Source organism: Schistocerca piceifrons, chromosome 7 (assembly GCF_021461385.2).
Source record: "Schistocerca piceifrons isolate TAMUIC-IGC-003096 chromosome 7, iqSchPice1.1, whole genome shotgun sequence".
Classification (NCBI taxonomy): Eukaryota; Metazoa; Arthropoda; class Insecta; order Orthoptera; family Acrididae; genus Schistocerca; species Schistocerca piceifrons.
This window is the reverse complement of record NC_060144.1, coordinates 355,151,326-355,170,532: the sequence shown is the minus strand read 5'-3', so window position 1 is coordinate 355,170,532 and position 19,207 is coordinate 355,151,326. Positions and strand designations below refer to the sequence as shown.

At 39.5% G+C, this 19,207-nt stretch overlaps 1 protein-coding gene across 1 annotated transcript in view; it reads right to left on the bottom strand.

Annotated features, from left to right (window-relative positions):
- The window catches only part of LOC124804616 (probable E3 ubiquitin-protein ligase HERC1), a 790,356-nt gene that overhangs the window by 442,488 nt on the left and 328,661 nt on the right, over nucleotides 1–19,207 (bottom strand). The window contains exons 25-27 of the mRNA XM_047264817.1: nucleotides 16,346–16,697; nucleotides 11,798–11,924; nucleotides 10,272–10,436 (exon numbers count right to left, since the gene is read on the bottom strand). Of these exons, the coding sequence (XP_047120773.1) occupies nucleotides 10,272–10,436; nucleotides 11,798–11,924; nucleotides 16,346–16,697 (644 nt within the window). The remainder of the gene's footprint in view (nucleotides 1–10,271; nucleotides 10,437–11,797; nucleotides 11,925–16,345; nucleotides 16,698–19,207) is intronic.

Genomic DNA, 19,207 nt, shown 5'->3' with positions numbered 1-19,207 from the left:
GGAGATTTGCACATAGTAGGTGATGACGCCTCACAGAAAACTGTCAGTCATCAGAAATGCATCAAGATGGCAACACGTCAGCTTGCTGAAATATCGTGCCTTCTGGATGATGCTGATGCCACCCAGCTGAATTCCTGAGAAATATTCAAAAAGTTTCCTATGCTGGAAAAATCTAAAATCGTACATCAGATACCTTTACAAAGAGGAGATGACAGGAAAATGAAGAGGCTTGACAAGATTTGGAACATCCTCCTTTGTCTTTCTGCTGAGATGAAAAGGAAACCAAATCATATCACCTTTTGCAGATCAGAACTCCAGCTGCCAACCATGTTATGAAAGAGACAGTCTGGCACTGGGGAGGAAGAAGATCCAATACACTCAATGCAGATTCGACAAGACCTCATGAAAACTCTTCATGCTCCACCTGTGAGTGGCTTGAACACTCTCCCCTCACTAACAGGAGTCTATGATGCAGTTAGCTGGTCTCAAGCCATTAGAACATGGCAGTAGGCCCCTTGCCGACAAGCTGCTAAATATGAATTGTGGCTAAACCACCACAAGAACAACCTCAGAGAATGTTAATCAAATGTACAGAGAAAATAATTATGATGCTACCTTATCTATAATGTGAAAGGGACTAAATTCCGCACTGACAGGGATGACCCTAGCAACAGCAGAATTTATCATCATGGTGAAATAGGTTGCTCATGCACATCCACGGGATGCTGCAGAGGAAATATAATGTGAAACATGCCGTACAGTTACTAGGGCCGCTCCACTGAAGCCCAAAATCTCAAAGGAAGAGATAAAAGCACTTAAGCAGCTCTGAGAATATTCTAACACAGTCATCCTCTCAGCAAACAATGAAAACTGTACAGCCCTGCTAACATGTCAAGTATACAAAGAAAAAATGTTTAACTTCCTAGAGGGCAATGCCTACAGAAAAACTGAAGACGATCCTACCAATCAAGTGTAGAAGAAGACCATCAAACTTCTCCCCCACACATTCCCAGATAAGACGATGGTGAACAGACTCCATCAATGAGCAGCTGCACCACCTAAGCTTTACCGACTGCTTAAAAGTCCACACGGAAGGAATGCCACTCTGCAATTGTTAGCAACAATAGCGCACCAACATTTGAATTAACAAAACACTTGACAGTGAAGCTCAGCTGCTTTGTGGGAAAATGCCAGCATTGTATGTGGAATTTGGTGCATTTCATCCAGCAACTCCACAGCTTCCAAATGGGCCAAGAAGACCTCACGGTGAATTTCAACAGGGTCTCTCTTTACAGGGTACCCCAAGGAGACTCCCTAAGCCTCACAGGAAAAAAGTTTGGGCCAGTGCTAATAAAATTGAATTTGTACTTACGTCAACCTACTTTCTGTTTGAAAGGAATTATTACTAACAAACACAAACAGATGGGGTAGTGGGGAGGGGGCGGGGGGGGGGGGGGCTGTCCGCTGTCACCAGTAGAGGCCAATATGTTTAAGGATGGACCTGAAGAAACAACCCTGGAGTCAGCAGTCTACAAGTCCTCGTGCTTTCTGTGACAACTAGATGATGTGTTCGTACACTGGCTGCATGGATGACATCAGCTACAAGACTTACTCCAACAACTGAATTCGCTGCACCAGAAAATCAAATCCATGATGAAGATAAAAGATAAGAATCAACTTCCATTTCTGGAAGTGCTCATCAGGTGAAGACCAGATGGCACACTAGGACACAGTTTCTACTGTAAACCAACACATATCTGTATAAATTTGTACTTGTATGCCTCAGTTGTCATGTACCTTGTATGCCTCAGGTGTCATGTTTCTTCACAACATGGAGGTGTCTTAAGCACACCAGTCCACAGAATACGTAAAATCTTAGAGAATTAAAATCTAGCAGCAGAACTGCAGCACCTACAGACCGTGTTCCACACAAACTGTGATGCAACCTATAAGTAAAATGTGCCTTAAGAAGCAACCAAGACCACAGTCAACTGAGAGTGAAGAGAAACCTGTTCTGACAGCAATTATCCCATACATGAGGAACACAACAGCAAAAATCGGAAGAATACTCCAGAAACATAATGTCAAGTGTGCGGAAACACACTAGCCAAGACAAAAACCTTGTTGGAATCAGTCAAGGATGATCTAGGATGCTAGAAACCAGGAGTCTACTGCATCCCTTGTCAGTGTTGGAATATGTATGTACGCTACAACTATCCCACACCACACGAGATATGCAATGAGCATACATGCGTCACGGACAGTGAAGAGCCAACAAAATCTGCTATGACTGAGAGCTCCACCTCCCACGGACATGCCATGAATTGTGGTAGTGCCAAGGTGTTGCAACAGTTCAACAACTTCTGGGATTGCATTCTTACAGAAGCAGCTGTAGAGATCAGGATACCCTGACAGACTAATACATAAAGGCAGGGGTTTTCATCCAATTAAGCAAGGCCTCTAACCCAGTCTTGAGCAAGGTCGAAGCACAGGGCAATCTACACTAACAATATGGCAATTAAAGAAGCTGAAGATGCATAGTTGCCATGCCAGCAGATGGAAACCCACTTCCATCATGGCAACTGAAGAAGCCGAGGACACTAGCAGAGATCTGCATCCGGTGCAACTGAAAACCCTGGAAGTAGCGTCGACATCCTGCTTCCTCCACCACCATGACCACACCTGGCTAGCAGTAGGCTGCGAACAAAGGGGATATCTTGCCTTCCAGATGATGCCATCTGGATGAATACCCAAGAAACATTCAAAATTTTCCTTCACCATGAAAACCTTAAATCACACATGCCAACCATCTGATGCATTCTTTTTAAGGATACTACTGGTTTTTGAAGATACTGATTCAGCTTAACAGAGGTTTGCACCCTTTTCTTGTGGTAACTCCATGCTGCAGCACCCTCTTAATCTGAGAGTTGAGTACCAATTCTTGTGGAAAATGTCCCATAAATATTTTAATTCAAAGGCAAAGCTCCTGCCACCTGATAAGCTATGTGCTCTGTGGGCCAAAGTCCTCAGGACAGCCTTTTTCCTTGCGGAGCGATGATAGCTCTTGATCTTGAAGTACAGGTCAGTTTGTATAGGCCTCATGTGTATGTTATTGTCTAGCGAACCATCTGACCTCAGCTCCACAATGATGTCTTAAGAATAGTAGGTTCCATCTTTCAAAAATTCCATCACAAGCCACATGTTGTGGTGACGTGTCAGTGTGTATAGGCCTCATGTGTATGTTATTGTCTAGTGAACCATCTGACCTCAGCTCCACAATGATGTCTTAAGAATAGTAGGTTCCATCTTTCAAAAATTCCATCACAAGCCACATGTTGTGGTGACGTGACTTGAGGTGTTGTAAGAAAATGTTAACCAGCTCCATATGACCCTACAACAAATATGTCATCAACAAAGACAGGAAGAAATGGCTACATTTATATGTGGATGATTTATTGGAACTGTTCCTTGCACAGGTTCACAACCATTTTGTGACACAAGTGACCCATGGCTACACCCTCGGTTTGTTCACAATACTACCCGTTATAGAGGAAATATGTCAAGGTCAATATGTGCTTGAACAGGCCTGTCATGGCAGAAGCACACAGAATGGATCTTCTTAATGGCATATGGTGAATAAGGATCCTATATCAAAACTGACAATGCTGTCAGCATCTGTGATCTGTCGTTCCTGCATATATTTGACGAAGTATGGTGAGCTCTGTGCGTAATGACTGCTCATTATGACAAGTGGTCTCAGCACGGTCTTGAAAAATTTGCAAGTTGAGCACCAATGTTGTTTACTATCCGGCATAGTGGGACCCTTTCCTTATCCAATTTTTATAATCTATGGGACCATGGTGGTACCGGTACCCAAGTATGAAAGCTTTTTATCGTCTTTTTTTGGTAGGCCTGAGACTTCTTGTATGCTCTGTTGGTCAGGCCACTTTCCAGAAATCATTATGAAAGGTCATCCAATTTGAAGACCACTTCCTCATAATTTTGACACTACATGATGGCTGCGGAATTGTCTTTGTCAGGACCCATGAGCATAATGCTGCCAGTTTTCTGCAGTTTATAGAGTGCTGCCATTTCCTCTCTTGAAAGGTTGGGTTTAGGTCATTTTGCCTTGGTCAGTTTATGGAATGTCTCACAATGAACCACTTCTGCTGTACTTCTGTATGTTTCTGTCCAGTACTTTCATTGCGAAGTTAACTAATTCCCTACTTCCCAGATATAAATACTGCCAGAAACATGCAAAACATCAAGGACTTTGTTCAGTGGCACAAGGGAATAATATATTCACACTAAGGGGTAGTAATGTGAGTAATTTATTTGCCACGGTCATCAAAAATGAGATGGCGCTCAAGAGGACTGTCTGTGCACTCTCTGTGTTGACTCCGCAGGCAGTAATTGTGCTGAGTTTAGAGGTGAACAATGTATGGAACACTGATTTGATGGTACAACCACACACACTCACAAGTATTTACTCCTGTTGAACATCTTCAGCCATTTGAATGTGGTCATATTGTGGGTCTGCGGGAAGCTGGATGGACATATCGATGGATTGGTTTAAATGTTAGGCATAATGTGTAGGCAGTGTCTCAATGCTTTCAACAGTGGTCTGCAGACCAGATTCTGGATGAAACTTCCTGGCAGATTAAAACTGTGTGCCCGACCGAGACTCGAACTCGGGACCTTTGCCTTTCGTGGGCAAGTGCTCTACCAACTGAGCTACCGAAGCACGACTCATGCCCGGTACTCACAGCTTTACTTCTGCCAGTACCTCGTCTCGCAGGAGAGCTTCTGTAAAGTTTGGAAGGTAGGAGACGAGGTACTGACAGAAGTAAAGCTGTGACTACCGGACAGAAGTAAAGCTGTGAGTACCGGGCGTGAGTCGTGCTTCGGTAGCTCAGTTGGTAGAGCACTTGCCCGCGAAAGGCAAAGGTCCCGAGTTCGAGTCTCGGTCGGGCACACAGTTTTAATCTGCCAGGAAGTTTCATATCAGCGCACACTCCACTGCAGAGTGAAAATCTCATTCCAGATTCTGGATGTCCGTGTAGTACCAATGCATGCCGAGATCGACAAAATGTGTGAGCAGTAGAGGCCAACTCAACATAATACAGCAATGCAATCTGGACACTTGTTGGACCTGCTGTGCCATCAGGGACTACTGGGAACCACCTGCTTGCAAGAGGACTGAGAACATGTGTAAATCTGGCCATGATACACTGATGCTAGGACACCGCCAAGTGTGGCTGTGGTGGCGAACCTATTTGTGAAACATTTTGAAGAAGAAGCCCTACAGTTATTCACATATAAAACTGCCCTTTCCTTCAGAATGTTGGTGGCAAATTTGTCATGTTCCCAAAAGATATGGAGAAACTTAATGAGTTAATGCAACACCTCAACTGACATCATGACAATATCTTGTTTATGATGGAGTTAGAGACAGATGAATAGCTACCATTCTTAGACGTCTTTGAAGCCATGGTTAGGTGCTTCACTTGGACACACGATATACTGAAAAACTACACACACTGACGGAGATTTACACAATGTAGAGTACAATACACATAAATAATACTGAACATGATATAGATCTAGGTTTCATTTTTTCATAGTTAATCTTTCAATTATTATACGCTACAGTTTAAAATTGTACCCGTGATCTAGGGGTAGTGTCTTTGATTAGTAATCAAAACATACTCAGTCCCAGGTTCGAAATCCACTGCTGCTTAAATTTTGATTAATAATAAGCATTGGCGGCCGAAGACTTACGACATAAAAAGTCATTTTCATTCCGCCAAAAGGCATGTCAAAGAGGGCGCAAAAGTGGACAGAGGTCCAGGGCACTCCCTTGCCCTTGGCGTGGGAAACTGCCTCTAAAGGCAGAAGAATCAGCAATGATCAATGGCATGAGGATGCAGAAGGCAATGGAAACCACTGCATTAAAGACATGTAACACATATCCATATGACATGGGCCTGTAATTGATAAAGTGTCATGATGATCTCTCCATTGGCAAAAGATTCTGGAATAGTGACCCCCCCCCCCCCCCAATCCCCCAAATTCAGATCTCAGGGAGGGGCTGCCAAGGTGGAGGTGACCATGTGAAAAAGACTAAATGAACAACAAAAGGATAACATTCTATGAATCGGGGCATGGAGTGTTAGAAGCCTGAATGTGGTAAGGGCGACTAGAATATCTGAAAAGGGAAATGCAAAGGGCCAATCTAGATATGGTAGGGTTCAGTGAAGTGAAATAGAAAGACAACAAGGATTTCTGGTCAGATAAGTATAAGGTAATATCAACAGCAGCAGAAAATGGTATAATGGGTGAAGGATTCATTATGAACAGGAAGGTAGGGCAGAGAGTGTATTACTGTGAACAGTTCAGTGGAAGGATTGTTCTCATCAAAATTGAAAGAAACTGATACCGACAACGATAGTTCAGGTATACATGCCGAAATCAAAAGCTGAAGATGAAAAGATAGAGAAGGTATATGAGAATATTGAAAAGGTAATACAGTATGTAAATGGAGATGAAAATCTAATAGTCACGGGGGACTGAAATGCAGTTGTAGGGGAAGGAATAGAACAAAAGATTACAGGAGAATATGGCCTTGGGACAAGGAATGAAATAGGAGATAGACTAATTGAGTTCTGTAATATACTTCAGCTAGTAATAGCAAATACTCTATTCAAGAATCACAAGAGGAGGAGGTATACTTGGAAAAGGCTGGGTGGTACAGAAAGATTTCAGTTAGATTACATCACGGTCAGACAGAGATTTCAAAATCAGATACTGGATTGTCAGGCATACCCCCTGGAGCAGATAAAGACTCAGATCACAATATAGTAGTGATGAAAAGCAGGCTGAAGTTTAAGACATTACTCAAGAAGAATCAATATGCAAAGAAGTTGGATACAGAAGGACTGAGGGATGATAAGACACGCTTGAAGTTCTCTAAGGCTATAGATACAGCAATAAGGAATAGCCAGTAGGCAGTACATTTATAAAAAGGGGCATCACAGAAGTTGGAAAGAAAAACATACGTACAAAGAAGGTAACTGCAAAGAAACCATGGGTAACAGAAGAAATACCTCAGCTGACCAATGAAAGGAGAAAGTACAAAAATGTTCTGGGAAACTCAGGAATACAGAAGTACAAGTCACTGAGGAATGAAATAAATAGGAAGTGCAGGAAAGCTAAGATGAAATGGCTGCAAGAAAAATGCGAAGAAATCGAAAAAGAAATGATTGTTGGATGGAGAGACTCAGCATACAGAGAAGTCAAAACAATCTTCAGTGACATTAAAAGCAGGTGTGGTAAACAATACGAGTGCAACAGGAATTCCACTGTTAAATGCAGAGGAGAGAGTGGATACGTGGAAAGAATACATTGAAAGCCTCTATGATGAAAAAGATTTGTGTGATGTGATAGAAGAAGAAACAGGAGTCAGTTTAGAGGAGATAGGAGATCCAGTAATAGAATCAGAATTTAAGAAAGCTTTGGAGGACTTAAGATCAAATAAGGTACAAAGGATAGATAACATTCCATCAGATTTTCTAACACCATTTGGGGAAGTGGCATCTAAATAATTATTCATGTTGGTGTGTGGAATGAATGAGTCTGGTGACATACCATCTGACTTTTGGAAAAGTATCATTCACGCAATTACGAAGACTGCAAGAGCTGACAAGTGGGAGAATTATTGCACAATCAGCTCATGCATCAAAATTGCTGACAATAATAATATACAGAAGAATGGAACAGAAAGTTGAGAGTGTGCTAGTGACCATCAGTTTGGCTTTAGAAAAGGTAAAGGCATGAGAGAGGCAATTCTGCATTACAGTTGATAATGGAAGCAAGACTAAAGAAAAATCAAGACACATTCATAGGATTTGTTGACCTGGAAAAAGCATTCAATGATGTAAAATGGCACAAGATGTTCAAAATTCTGACAAAAATAGGGGTAATCTATAGGGAGATATGGGTAATGTACAATATGTATATGCATCAAGAGGGAATAATAAGAGTGGACAACTAAGTACGAAATGCTGGGATTAAAAAGGGTGTAAGACAAGGATGTAGTCTGTCGCCCATACTGTTCAATCTGTACAGCGAAGAAGCAATTTTGGAAATAAGAAAGGTTCAAGCGTGGAATTAAAATTCAAGGTGATACGATTCACTCATGACGTTACTGTCCTCAGTGAAAGTAAAGAAGAATTACATTATCTGCTGAATGGAATGAACAATCTAATGAGTAGAGAATATGGATTGAGAGTAAATCGAAGAAAGACGAAAGTAATGATAAGTAGCAGAAACGAGAACAACGAGAACTTAACATCAAGATTAGTGGTTACGAAATAGATGAAGTTTTAAGGAATTCTACTACCTAGGCAGCAAAATAACCAATGATGGACAGAGCAAGAAGGCCATCAAAAGCAGACTAGCACTGGCAAAAATTGCATTCCTGGCCAAGAGAAGTCTACTAGTATCAAACATAGGCCTTAATTTGAGGAAGAAATTTCTGAGAATGAATGTCTTGAGTACAGCATTATATGGTAGTGAAACATGGACTGTGGGAAAACCAGAACAGAAGAGAATCAAAGCATTTGAAATGTGGTGCTACAGACGAATGTTGAAAATTAGGTGGAGTGATAAGGTAAGGAATGAGGAAGTTCTGTGCAGAATCTGATAAGGAGAAGGGACAGGATGATAGGACATCTGTTAAAACATGAGGGAATGACTTCAATGGTCACAAGACTGATGTGGGGAGGGGGGAGGGGGGGAGGTGAAAAAAGCTGTGTTATACCTCTTAATATCATGTCAGCACTCTTTTTTTCCAGTCCACTACAGCAACTCAGCATGGCATGGACTCAACAAGTTGTTAGAAGTCCCCTGCAGAAATACTGAGCCATGCTGCCTCTAACTGCGGAAGTGTTGCCAGTGTGGGATGTTGAGCATGAACTGAGCTCTCAATTATGTCTCATAAATGTTTCACAGGATTCATGTTGGATGATCTGGGTGGCCATATCATTTGCTCAAACTGTCCAGAATGTTCTTCAAACCAATCATGAATAATTGTGGCCTGTCTACAATTCCATCGGTATTTAGGAATATGAAGTCCACAAATGGCTGCAAATGGTCTCCAAGTAGCCAAACATAACTGTTTCCAGTCAGTGATCGGTTCAGCTGGACTAGGGGACCCAGTCCATTCCACATGAACATAGCCCACACCATTATGGAGCCACCACCATCTTGCACAGTGCCTTGTTGACAACTTGGGTCCATGGTTTTGTGGGGTCTGCGCCACACTTGAGCTCTAGCATCAGTTCTTACCAACTGAAACTGGGACTCATCTGACCTGGCCACATTTTTCCAGTTGTCTATGACCTAACTGATGTCACAAGCCCAGGAGAGTCACTGCAGGTGATGTTACGCTGTTAACAAAGGCACTCGCATCAGACTTCTGCTGCCATAGCCCATTAACTCCACATTTCACCATAAGCCTAACAGATCTGTTCATCATGTGTCCCACATGATTTCCAGAGTTATTTCACACAGAGTTGTTTTTCTGTTAGCACTGACAACTACACACAAACACTGCTGCTCTAGGTCGTTACAAGAAGGCCGTTAACCAATGTGTTATCGGTGGTGAGAGGTAATGCCTGAACTGTAATATTCTCAGCACACTCTTGACACTGTGGATCTCAGAATATTGAATTCCCTAATGATTTCCAAATTTGAGTATTCCGTGCATCTAGCTCAAACTATCATTCCGTGTTCATAGTCTGTTAATTCCCGTCTTGCAGCCTTAATCACATTGAAAACCGTTTTACGTGAGTACAAATGTCAGCTATGCCAATGCAATGCCCTTTCGTACCTTGCGTATGCAGTACTACTGCCATTTGTACATGTACATATCGTTATCCCGTGAATTTTGTCCTTTTCTTTTCTCAGTGTATTGCTTCACAGCACTGCAATAGTGCTATTCAATTATATTCATTTTTCAGTAATTTTCCTTTTTATTGTACTCACCCTACAAATCAAGTACTCACGTAAGTCAAATAGTAATAAGGATACGTAAAACTTTATTGTTGACATCAAATAATTAACATAATTTTAGCTTGTTTGAGATTGCAACTGCTTTTTGAGTCATTATAGCCTGTGATGTTGTCTTCAGCATTGGAGGACAAAACATTGGGCAGGACCATAGTCTAATGTCCATAAAACAAAATTCGTCAAAAAGAGCTCAGTGTTACCTGATGTTATAGCAGTGTCTCCTAAACCATAACCTCTTCCACCAGGTGCATGAACTAAAGTCTGTCTGCCTTCAACAGTACAACAAAAGCATTTCTCAGGATCAAACCCAACTTCTTCAACAGGAATGTTCCCATCACTTGGATCAGCTTCTTGCCACGAATTTCCTGTAAAATACCACAAATCATACATATGATTGTTAAGTTCAAAATGTGACAAAATGGAAGGAGATAAAGATCCTATATAATTTTATTTTAAGAATTCCAGGAAGCTGTTATTATCACACAGATGTTTAAACAAAATTACATCTAAAATATGGTAATCACTTAAATGTTTACCCTAGACAAATGTATTTCCAAAGTTTCATTACTCTACATTAATTAGTTTTATGATGATGTGATTTTGTTTTCCCATCAGCATATTTGCATACTAACCAATGCAGCACTGTCACACATGAATTTAATATTCACTCTTCAACACTCACTCAACTGCTGATCTAAGAAGATACCCTTATTCTTAATAAACTTTAATTTTCATTTCTATATACTTCAAATATCTTGCACAGTACCCCATAGTATGGCCATGTAACTTTCCAAGAAAATCAGAACAGTCAGTTCTTTCTTTCTGACTGAAATCATTTTATACATTCATGGTCAAACTAGGTCATTCAATTCTTCCAGGAGCTCACCAACTTTTCCAGAGAAAATTTATTTAGAATTATGCAAATATTACTGCACTTTCTTGAAGTGGAATTCTGTGCTGCCAATGGTTCACTTCTACTTTCAGTCTACATTTAACCAATTAACAAGGACAAATACTCATCAGCTCTCTCTTTTGCAAGAAAATTTTATTCGCTAAATCCTTAAATTTCTCTGTAGAGAAATTTGTCATAACATGTTAATTATCACATCAAACTGTTAGCACCTACATAATTTTCAAAGACCTTCAGATCAACTTGTGTCACTGTATCTACATCTCACTTTTGCTATTCACATAACATAGCAAGAAATTATTTACTTCAATTATAAAGCAAGGCAAATTGCAAAACTTATCTTTAATTTTTGAATATGTAAAGCTTAAGTACAAAACACACATGCATTCTATCTTGTACACTGATGTTCCTTTGAAAGGTTACTAAGGTTTTTCTATTGCTACTGCCCTACATAGTCTGTTAGTTTTCTTAATTCTATTCAAACAAAATCAAAATTTTAAACTTAATCAGTTAAGAATGCCCTTAATAGTTTCGTAACACTTTAAATGTACCCCATGAACAGTTACACGTCTTGAGTGTCACTATGTCAAAATTATGCAGCTTAACATTTAATTAAATTTAAAAAATCAATGCATTTAATTTTATCATTTTTAGTCATTAATACTGTTATTGACATAGTCTCCCTGGGACTAACATTAATATATTCACGATGATGATGATGATGATGATGATGATGATGATTAAACTCTAAGGATGTGGACTAAATTACTTACAGAAATACCACAACATACTACTTTTTATGTAATATATGCTAACCTTGAGTTTTTAGTTGAAACAATTTCTTTTGAAGTTGCCTCTGTTTTTCTAAGGCCTGCCGCTCTGCTACAGTCTGTGGGTAGCTCCACATGTTTGATGATAACTGACTGAACAGTTCACGTACCACCTGACACACAAGCAAAAGCAACGAGGCATAGAGATCAACACTTCATAATTTTCTTTATTCGTGCGAATAAACATACAAAACAATAAGCACAATTGAATAGAATTTTTGTTGTTAACTGTAGCAACTATTAACACTGTTACTTCAAATTTACATTGACAATAAGAGGATACAAGCTTGTGCACTCTGTCAAATAACATACAAGATAAGGTGATAGCAGACTTTTGTGATACTTTGTTGAAAAGAAGTCTCTGTGTAATAGCTGCCAAGAGATTAAGATTTTGGTGAGATGATGTGCAAATAGATCCCACTATGCCCATTGTGTCACTGGACAGGCTTATGCTGTACCAAACTTAGACCATGCAGAGGCATCATGTGGAAACATGGAAATAAATGTTAGTATATCTGATAAACATAGCAGGGCATAATACTAGCCAGTGAGATAACTAATAAAAATCATGCTGCAACATTCACAGAACTGTAGGCTGATATTTTAACTGGAACAACTATCTTCAGACTTCAGCATATACAACAAAAATATATATAATTAATGAAAAGTTCTATAAATTCACAAAAGAATATCAGTCATCATACAAACAATAGTTGTACAAAGTTGATGTACTAACAGTAACACACTGTGCTGAAAGTTTAATTAGTAGGACAACAACCAAAATGACAAAAATAGGTGTCATATTATACTTGTATCAGTTACAGTTGTCTCTTGCAAACCTGTTGCTGGACAAATTCTGCAGGGCTTCTCATATTATAAGTTCTAATGTAAGTAAAAGTATTAAATACTAGACTCACCATTGCAGACAATTCATCAACTCATTGGGAAAATATGGAATTAAGTGAAAATTTGTTCATATAGATGAATTTTTACATCAAAGATATCTGGCCTCCAAAAAGAAAAAATTCCACAATGATCAGTTGTTCAGCATGAAACATCACTTGCAAAGGCATTGTGGGAAGAATGGAATTAAGTGATGTAGTCAAGACAAACAAAAGGGATGGAAAGGAAACACAATATATATCAACAAAATGGAGCAACAACCACTGTTTATTACATATTTAAACTTAGAACATAAGTGAGTAAAAGGTACATGACTAACAAAACCCAATTAATAGCACCATAACACTCAACCATACATCTGTTGTGAGCAATGTGAACAGTAATTGCTGCATCAGTTTTAGATCCTGAGCAGCTGCCCCTCTTTCACACATCTCTCCATGCCATAATCCTACAAGACAATGTCCAACAAAATGTTGTTTGAGATGTGTGATAAAAAACACTTTACTTTCTTGACCTGCTTATTCATCTGAAATATAGTCCATCAAACATATCTGGAAGATGACTGGTCGGCTAATGGTTCATCCTGATAGCTCAGCTTTGTAGACCCAGACATCACACCCATTCTGATTTCCTGCCTCAATTGTACAAGGCTGTGACTGCATCATCTGGGGTTTTTGCTTCCTATGGAATATTCAAAGTCAGATAGCATGTGTTGCTGTTTAATCTTTACAATTTGTGCCTTCTAACGTACCATAAGCATGACATAAACCTCATTTCAGTTACATGGAATCTCACTGGTGTTGCAGCTTTAACCAACATTATAGAGTACATACACACTGATGAGCAACTTAATAAGACATGAACCTTTCACAGTGTGAAGTATCCCTTTTCAACCTGATGGTGGTGCTAACTCATTGTTGCATTCAATCCACAAAATAATGGAAGTGTTGGGAAGCCATACTAGTCAATGATAACATATATTAGTACACAATAAGATTAAGGCTAGGTGTCCTCATGGGCAAGGAAGGTGTGTTCGTATGTTTGGAGCTATTTTGCACTATATGAAATCACTGGGGAACTATACATTGATGGTTTGAATGCAAAGTGAGTGCACAGGATACATCCTGTATTATACATAGAACATTCTTAAACTCTCTCTCTCTCTCTCTCTCTCTCTCTCTCTCTCTCTGTTCACTGCACTGATGTTTGAGTTCTTCCTTCTCATATTGTTAAAACAGTCACACTGAATATATCAAATAGGAAATTAAATTTTTAAAATCACCAGGTGCCAAAGTAGCTAGCTAGTAGACTGTTGTTGTTGTTGTGGTCTTCAGTCCTGAGACTGGTTTGATGCAGCTCTCCATGCTACTCTATCCTGTGCAAGCTTTTTCATCTCCCAGTACCTACTGCAACCTACATCCTTCTGAATCTGCTTAGTGTATTCATCTCTTGGTCTCCCTCTACGATTTTTACCCTCCACGCTGCCCTCCAATACTAAATTGGTGATCCCTTGATGCCTCAGAACATGTCCTACCAACCGATCCCTTCTTCTGGTCAAGTTGTGCCACAAACTTCTCTTCTCCCCAATTCTATTCAATACTTCCTCATTAGTTATGTGATCTACCCATCTAATCTTCAGCATTCTTCTGTAGCACCACATTTCGAAAGCTTCTATTCTCTTCTTGTCCAAACTATTTATCGTCCATGTTTCACTTCCATACATGGCTACACTCCATACGAATACTTTCAGAAATGACTTCCTGACACTTAAATCTATACTGGATGTTAACAAATTTCTCTTCTTCAGAAACGCTTTCCTTGCCATTGCCAGCCTACATTTTATATCCTCTCTACTTCGACCATCATCAGTTATTTTGCTCCCCAAATAGCAAAACTCCTTTACTACTTTAAGTGCCTCATTTCCTAATCTAATTCCCTCAGCATCACCCGACTTAATTAGACTACATTCCATTATCCTTGTTTTGCTTTTGTTGATGTTCATCTTATATCCTCCTTTCAAGACACTGTCCATTCCATTCAACTGCTCTTCCAAGTCCTTTGCTGTCTCTGACAGAATTACAATGTCATCGGCGAACCTCAAAGTTTTTATTTCTTCTCCATGAATTTTAATACCTACTCCGAATTTTTCTTTTGTTTCCTTTACTGCTTGCTCAATATACAGATTGAACAACATCGGGGAGAGGCTACAACCCTGTCTTACTCCCTTCCCAACCACTGCTTCCCTTTCATGTAGACTAGGAGACCAAATTTCTAGTACTATTGTCAAAAACACTTCAAGTAGAAAACAGTAATCCAGCTTTTGGAACCTCATGTTTGTTCTTCAGGAAGGAAAGAGGGATGTGTTTGGAAAAGTAGCCTACACCACATGGGCTATTCGAATGACTCCACCTGGTACTATTGATACTAGTTTCCCTGAACTTTTGAGAGGGCCTTGTTCCAACATATACTCACACTTAATGTCCATTAAAAGACAATAATTCTCCTTTCTTATTTTTTTATTGTTATTCTTCTTGTCATATTTACTCAGTTATTTACTGTATTACTTTTTACTTTTATAGTTTTGCAACCCCCCCCCTCCATCCTTCATCACTCTTTAGTTTTTGTCATATCTCTATTACCAAAGTACTGTCTTTGACTTCCTAATCTCTTTGACACCTCCGCCTTCATAACTGCATCACCACATCTACACAACTATCCCTTATTCCTTCTTCAGGAAGGAACTAACAGTTCCACAGGGTAGGACAGTAGCTATCACATGTGTTTAGAATTTTACCTCCTGAAGGTTTGTTTTGGCCAGAAATTCTGTATTATTGCAATTTCAAAGAAAGAATGTAAATTTTTCCAATGATCATCTACTACATTCCTGTATAAAAATAACAACTTACAAGAACAATTTTGTGCTTGAATAACATATGCTTCATATTTTTCTATTATATGCAGAACACAACCTGAGTCTTGGCAAGAACAAAGGGCCCAGAACTGACATGATATTCTTTAACAGATCGCCTCCATAACTGAATGGTTAGCATTGCCACTTTTGGTGTAGAACAATCCACGTTTGATTCCTGGCACCTCTCCAGACTTTTTCTGAGGTAGGATGATATAGATCGGAATCCACTCAGCCTCGTCAAGCCAAATGAAGAATTCTTGAATAAGCAAGCAGTGGCCTCATCAGGATTCATCTATTGGCAAAAACGGCTGCTGGAAGGACTGGAAATTTGCTGATCACTTATCCCCACCACACATGGCTTCTTGTATTGTCTGGTCGGCAGCAGTCTGCCACTCAGAACTTGCCTAAAGCCTAATACTTGAATGGCGATAGTGGGATACTTTAATAAACTAACATTAAAATCTAGTTTCTCTTGTACATGAGCTTAGTGGTTTACCTCTACACCACATTGCTGAATATTTTAGCTCTACTGCAGATCTTTCATAACCAGATTAAGCAATACATCGCCCTGCTACTTCTCCTTTCTTTCATATTACCTCATAATCAATAAAAAATTTAATAACGAACAACAAAGGACACATACTGATCACTCTACAACCTCAAGCATCAGAAGGAAAAGAATTAACATTATTTATAATGTTGAAACGAACACACTGTTACCTGCTCTTTGTACTCTGACCCATGTATATGAGCATCCTGGGTAGGAAGAACAGCTTCAAGTAAAGCAAGTGCAAGAAGGCGCGGACGAAGCTGACCCATACACCGCTGACCACCTGCTGCTTCCAACAAAGATGATATCCAGCGGGGAGCAGCTAGGAGGCTACGTAATGGCAATGTGCCACAAATGTGTCTTGCAAGCACAAGGAAGTCACCAAGAGCTCGTTCCACTGCTGCTCCCATACCATTCCCTGCACCATCATCGTCACATGCCTGCAGCAAAGTCGTAAGTTGTCCATGCAAGGCATCCACAACAGCAGAAAGTGTTTCTGGACGAAGGGACCAGGCATGGACTCTATGTGAGAGAAAAAGTAGAAAATATTTATCACTCTTCCCAGCAATCTCTACCAAAATGCCAAACATTTTAATTGGACCTTTTTCCATTGACTACTTTGCTTTTATGTTAATCTCTTTCTCTGATTTTATTTGTAAAACTTTACACAGATATAAGAGACTGTAAAGGATTCAAATTAAAGTAAATGCCTGTAATTGACTGTCAACTAATGATCTGTGGGAAAGTGAGAAGAGAAATTTGGCTAGGCATTAGTAACCAATGCTGGAATATTAATTTTCTGACACAAACATTTTGTCTTGCTCTAATGTGCCAGCTTAACTATTAAAATCTACTTTAGTAACAGGACATTATCATTAAACAATGGAAATTTTAGGTTGGAATATCAACAATGTAGGAAAAAATACATTGCTTCTTACTGTAAAGATGAAACATTAAGTTGTAGACAGGCACAATTAAAAGACATTTACATGTAACCTTTCACTCATAGCCTCTGTCAGAAAAAGGAAGAGAAACACTCACCATTTATGCACACCTCACACACACGTGACCGTGAATTCCAACAGCTCGGACCAGAATGTCAATGTTAATCTCTTTCTTTAATTTTATTTGTAAAGCTTTATATAGATATAAGAGACTGCAAACGATTCAGATTAAAGCAATTGTTTATAACTGACTGTCAAGCAATTATCTGTAAGAAAGAGAGAAGAGGAATTTGGCTATGAATTAATAACCAATACTGAAATATTTGTTTTATGACACAAACATTTTGTCTTGCTCTAATGTGCTACCTTAACTGGCATTCTGGTCTGAGCTGCCTGAGTTGGTGGTCAAGTGCGCATGAGGTGTGCTTGCTTGTGTGTCTGTTTCTTTCTCTGGCGAAGGCTATGGACAAAAGCTTATGTGTAAGTATCTTTTAATTGCACCAATCTGTAGTTTAACATCTCATCTTTATGGCAAGAAGTAACCTATCTTTTCCTACATTGTAGGCCCTACCATTAGGTGTGCCAGGCGTTCAATTCACAGCTTCATGGCTCTTTGGGAAGACATCTTGTTTAGGAGAAATCTTGTTTATAACAACATAAGATGATAACAAAACCATGCACAAAACACACACACACACACACACACACACACACACACACACACACACACACACTTATATCATGCACACTGAATGAACTTTGGGGGCATCTGCAAATACACGTGGTATTATCATTTCTTTTTAAAGCAGTTGTCATTCACATTCAAAAAAGTTTGCATCTCTGTATTTAAATGTGATGACTACCATATGTACAGTTGCACATCTATTCACCAAACATAGGAATTCTGTACATAAAGAAATATACATTTGTCAGTCATATACCTTTTATTACAAAATACTTGTCAAACCAAAACCACTGTGTTGTTGTGGTCTTCAGTCCTGAGACTGGTTTGATGCAGCTCTCCATGCTACTCTATCCTGTGCAAGCTTTTTCATCTCCCAGTACCTACTGCAACCTACATCCTTCTGAATCTGCTTAGTGTATTCATCTCTTGGTCTCCCTCTACGATTTTTACCCTCCACGCTGCCCTCCAATACTAAATTGGTGATCCCTTGATGGCTCAGAACATGTCCTACCAACCGATCCCTTCTTCTGGTCAAGTTGTGCCACAAACTTCTCTTCTCCCCAATCCTATTCAATACTTCCTCATTAGTTATGTGATCTACCCATCTAATCTTCAGCATTCTTCTGTAGCACCACATTTCGAAAGCTTCTATTCTCTTCTTGTCCAAACTATTTATCGTCCATGTTTCACTTCCATACATGGCTACACTCCATACGAATACTTTCAGAAATGACTTCCTGATACTTAAATCAATACTGGATGTTAACAAATTTCTCTTCTTCAGAAACGCTTTCCTTGCTACTGCCAGCCTACATTTTATATCCTCTTTACTTCGACCATCATCAGTTATTTTGCTCCCCAAATATCAAAACTCCATTACTACTTTAAATGCCTCACTTCCTAATCTAATTCCCTCAGCATCACCCGACTTAATTAGACTACATTCCATTATCCTTGTTTTGCTTTTGTTGATGTTCATCTTACATCCTCCTTTCAAGACACTGTCCATTCCATTCAACTGCTCTTCCAAGTCCTTTGCTGTCTCTGACAGAATTACAATGTCATCGGCGAACCTCAAAGTTTTTATTTCTTCTCCATGAATTTTAATACCTACTCCGAATTTTTCTTTTGTTTCCTTTACTGCTTGCTCAATATACAGATTGAACAACATCGGGGAGAGGCTACAACCCTGTCTTACTCCCTTCCCAACCACTGCTTCCTTTTCATGTCCCTCGACTCTTATAACTGCCATCTGGTTTCTGTACAAATTGTAAATAGCCTTTCGCTCCCTGTATTTTACCCCTGCCACCTTTAGAATTTGAAAGAGAGTATTCCAGTCAACATTGTCAAAAGCTTTCTCTAAGTCTACAAATGCTAGAAACGTAGGTTTGCCTTTCCTTAAT